Source organism: Corvus brachyrhynchos, unplaced genomic scaffold (genome assembly GCF_000691975.1).
Source record: "Corvus brachyrhynchos isolate BGI_N302 unplaced genomic scaffold, ASM69197v1 scaffold1308, whole genome shotgun sequence".
NCBI classification, from domain to species: Eukaryota; Metazoa; Chordata; class Aves; order Passeriformes; family Corvidae; genus Corvus; species Corvus brachyrhynchos.
This window is the reverse complement of record NW_008239342.1, coordinates 22,086-25,226: the sequence shown is the minus strand read 5'-3', so window position 1 is coordinate 25,226 and position 3,141 is coordinate 22,086. Positions and strand designations below refer to the sequence as shown.

Here is a 3,141-nt window from a genome sequence, read left to right as displayed (position 1 = left end):
GGGCTCTTTTTCCATGAATTTCGAGGATCTTTTCCCAGGGATTTGGGGCTGGTTTTCCCAGGGATTTTGGGGCTGTTTTTCCATGGATTTCAAGGATCTTTTCCCAGAGATTTTGGGACTTTTCCCAGGGATTTGGGGCTCTTTTTTTCCCGGGGATTTTGGGGCTTTTTCCATGGATTTTGGGGCTCTTTTGCCAGGGATTTTTGGCTGTTTTTCCATGGATTTCAAGGATCTTTTCCCAGGGATTTTGGGGCTCTTTTCCCAGGGATTTTTTTGCTGTTTTTCCATGGATTTCAAGGATCTTTTCCCAGGGATTTTGGGGCTCTTTTCCCAGGGATTTTGGGGCTGTTTTTCCATGGATTTCAAGGATCTTTTCCCAGGGATTTGAGGGCTCTTTTTCCCAGGGATTTTGAGGCTGTCTTTCCAGGGATTTTGGGGCTGGTTTTTTTCAGGGATTTGGGGCTCTTTTTCCATGGATTTCAAGGATCTTTTTCCAGGGATTTTGGGGCTGTTTTTTTTCAGGGATTTGGGGCTTTTTTTCCATGGATTTCAAGGATCTTTTTCCAGGGATTTTGGGTTCTTTTCCCAGAGATTTTGGGACTCTTCTGAGGGATTTGGGGGGTCTTTTTCCCCAGGGATTTGGGACAGGTTTTCCAGGGATTTGGGGGGTTCTTTTTCCATGGATTTTGGGGCTGTTTTTCCAGGGACTTTGGGGCTTTTTCGAGGGATTTTGGGCTGTTTTCCCCAGGGATTTGGGGCTCTTTTTCCAGGGATTTTGGGGCTGTTTTTTCCTTGGATTTCAAGGATCTTTTCCCAGGGATTTGGGGCTGGTTTTCCAGGGATTTCAGGGTTGTTTTCCATGGGATTTTTGGCTGGTTTTCCATGGATTTTGGGGCTTTTTTTCCATGAATTTCAAGGATCTTTTCCCAGGGATTTTGGGGCTCTTTTTCCAGGGATTTTGGGGCTGTTCTTCCATGGATTTCAAGGATTTTTCCCAGGGGTTTTAAGGATCTTTTCCCAGGAATTTGGGGCTCTTTTTTTCCATGGATTTTGGGGCTCTTTTTCCATGAATTTCAAGGATCTTTTCCCGGGGATTTTGGGGCTCTTTTTCCAGGGATTTTGGGGCTGTTCTTCCATGGATTTCAAGGATTTTTCCCAGGGGTTTTAAGGATCTTTTCCCAGGAATTTGGGGCTCTTTTTTTCCATGGATTTTGGGGCTCTTTTTCCAGGGATTTTAGGGCTCTTTTTCCATGAATTTCGAGAATCTTTTCCCAGGGATTTTGGGGCTCTTTTTCCAGGGATTTTGGGCTGTTTTCCAGGGATTTGGGGCTCTTTTTCCAGGGATTTTTGGCTCTTTTCCCAGGGATTTTGGGGCTCTTTTCCCATGGAATTTTGGAGGAAAAATCCTTGGAAAATCCCTGCCTGGGGCCCCCTTTCCTCCTCGGATTTGGGGGCATTTCCGGAGCAGCTCCGCTGGGAATCGCAGGATCCCAATCCCGGGGGATTTTTTGGGATCTTCCCCGGCCTCATTCCCGAGGAATCAGAGCAGGAATTCCAGGGATTTCTTGGTTTTCCAGGTGGGCGTTGCCTGAACCCTTCCCCAGTTGAAGACTCCCAGGATTTGCCATTCCCGGCGGGAATCTCGGGAATTTTATCCCGGAGCTTTGGGAGCGGCGGGGCCGGGGCCATTCCCAGAATTCTGGAGCCCTTCCCGGAATTCCAGGGGCCATTCCCGGCCAAGAGATTCTATTTTTTTGGGAATTCTCCAAACTCCTCCTTTTCCCTGGGCGTTTCCCAGCCTCGGGAATTTCGGAGACCCCCGGGAAATTCCTGGGATGCTCCTTCCCATCCCGGAAATCCTCGGGATCCAGGGACATCCCGGTGTCCCGGTGGCTCCCTGGCTCCTCCCTCATTCCCAGTTTTTCCCAGTTTTCCCCAGTTTTTCCCGGCGTTCCGGCCGCTGCCGGGTTTTGTATTCCCGGTTTTTTCTATTTTCCCGGTTTTTCCCTCGGAAGGTTCGAGCGCTGCCTTTCATCCCGGATTTCCCAATAAAACTCTTCCCTTTTCCAAGGAAATCCCAGGTTTTTTTCCAGGGCTTTGGATGTGGGGTCAGAGCTGGGGGGGGGGGTGAGGGGGGGGGGGGGGGAAAGCCCCCAAATTCCCTCCTTTCCTGGGGTATTCCCGAGGTTTTCCAGGAATTCCTGGCATTATCCACATTTTCCCAAGGATTTCTGGGATTTCCTGAGCTTATCCAGGAATTCCTGAGGTTATCCAGGGATTCCCAAAGTTATCCAGGAATTCCTGGGATTTTCCAGGGATTCCTGAGCTTTTCCAGGTGTTCCTGGGGTTATCCTGGAATTCCTGAGGTTTTCCAGGATTTCCTGAGTTTATCCTGGAATTCACGAGGTTATCCGGGGATTCCCAAAGTTATCCAGGAATTCCTGAGCTTTTCCTGGAATTCCTGAGCTTTTCCAGGGCTTCCTGAGTTTATCCTGGGCTTCCCAAAGTTTTCCAGGATTTCCCGAGGTTTTCCAGGTGTTCCTGGGGTTATCCTGGAATTCCTGAGCTTTTCCAGGATTTCCTGAGCTTATCCTGGAATTCATGAGGTTATCCAGGGCTTCCCAAAGTTATCCAGGAATTCCCGAGCTTTTCCAGGGCTTCCCAAAGTTCTCCAGGAATTCCTGAGATTATCCTGGAATTCCCGAGCTTTTCCAGGGCTTCCCAAAGTTCTCCAGGAATTCCCGAGCTTTTCCAGCTCTGTCCCATTCCCGGCTCCGTCCCCTCCGTCCCTCCCTGAGGACGATTCCCCCCCAAGCCCGGGGGGTCCCTCCGGGGCCTCTTTTGGGGTGACCCCAAAACCAATCCCGGGACCCTTCGGGGCTCTTGGCACGGGATCCATGCCCAGGATTTGCCACGTCCTGGGCTGCGATCCCGGGGCTCCCTCGTCCCCCCCTTTCCCCGCTCTGTCCCGGCTCGTTGCCAGCGCTGGCGGCGCGGTGGCCCCGGGCCAGCGCGTGGAGCGCGGCCAAGCCCCGGGCCCGTTAATGACCGCGGCCGCTCCGGGAGCCGCCGGCGCCGTGGGTGGGCGCCCGAATGGCCCCGGCCTCGTTTGGGCCCGGGGCCCGCCCGCCCGGGGGCTCC

The 3,141-nt window shown here is 52.2% G+C and overlaps 1 protein-coding gene across 1 annotated transcript in view; it reads left to right on the top strand.

The window, feature by feature from the left end:
* Positions 1 to 736: 736 nt before the first annotated feature.
* Positions 737 to 3,141, top strand: part of LOC108448407 (collagen alpha-2(IV) chain-like) — a 6,760-nt gene continuing 4,355 nt past the window's right edge. Inside the window, exons 1-2 of the mRNA XM_017741175.1 lie at positions 737 to 2,406; positions 2,647 to 3,136. Of these exons, the coding sequence (XP_017596664.1) occupies positions 1,836 to 2,406; positions 2,647 to 3,136 (1,061 nt within the window). The 5' untranslated portion in view covers positions 737 to 1,835. The remainder of the gene's footprint in view (positions 2,407 to 2,646; positions 3,137 to 3,141) is intronic.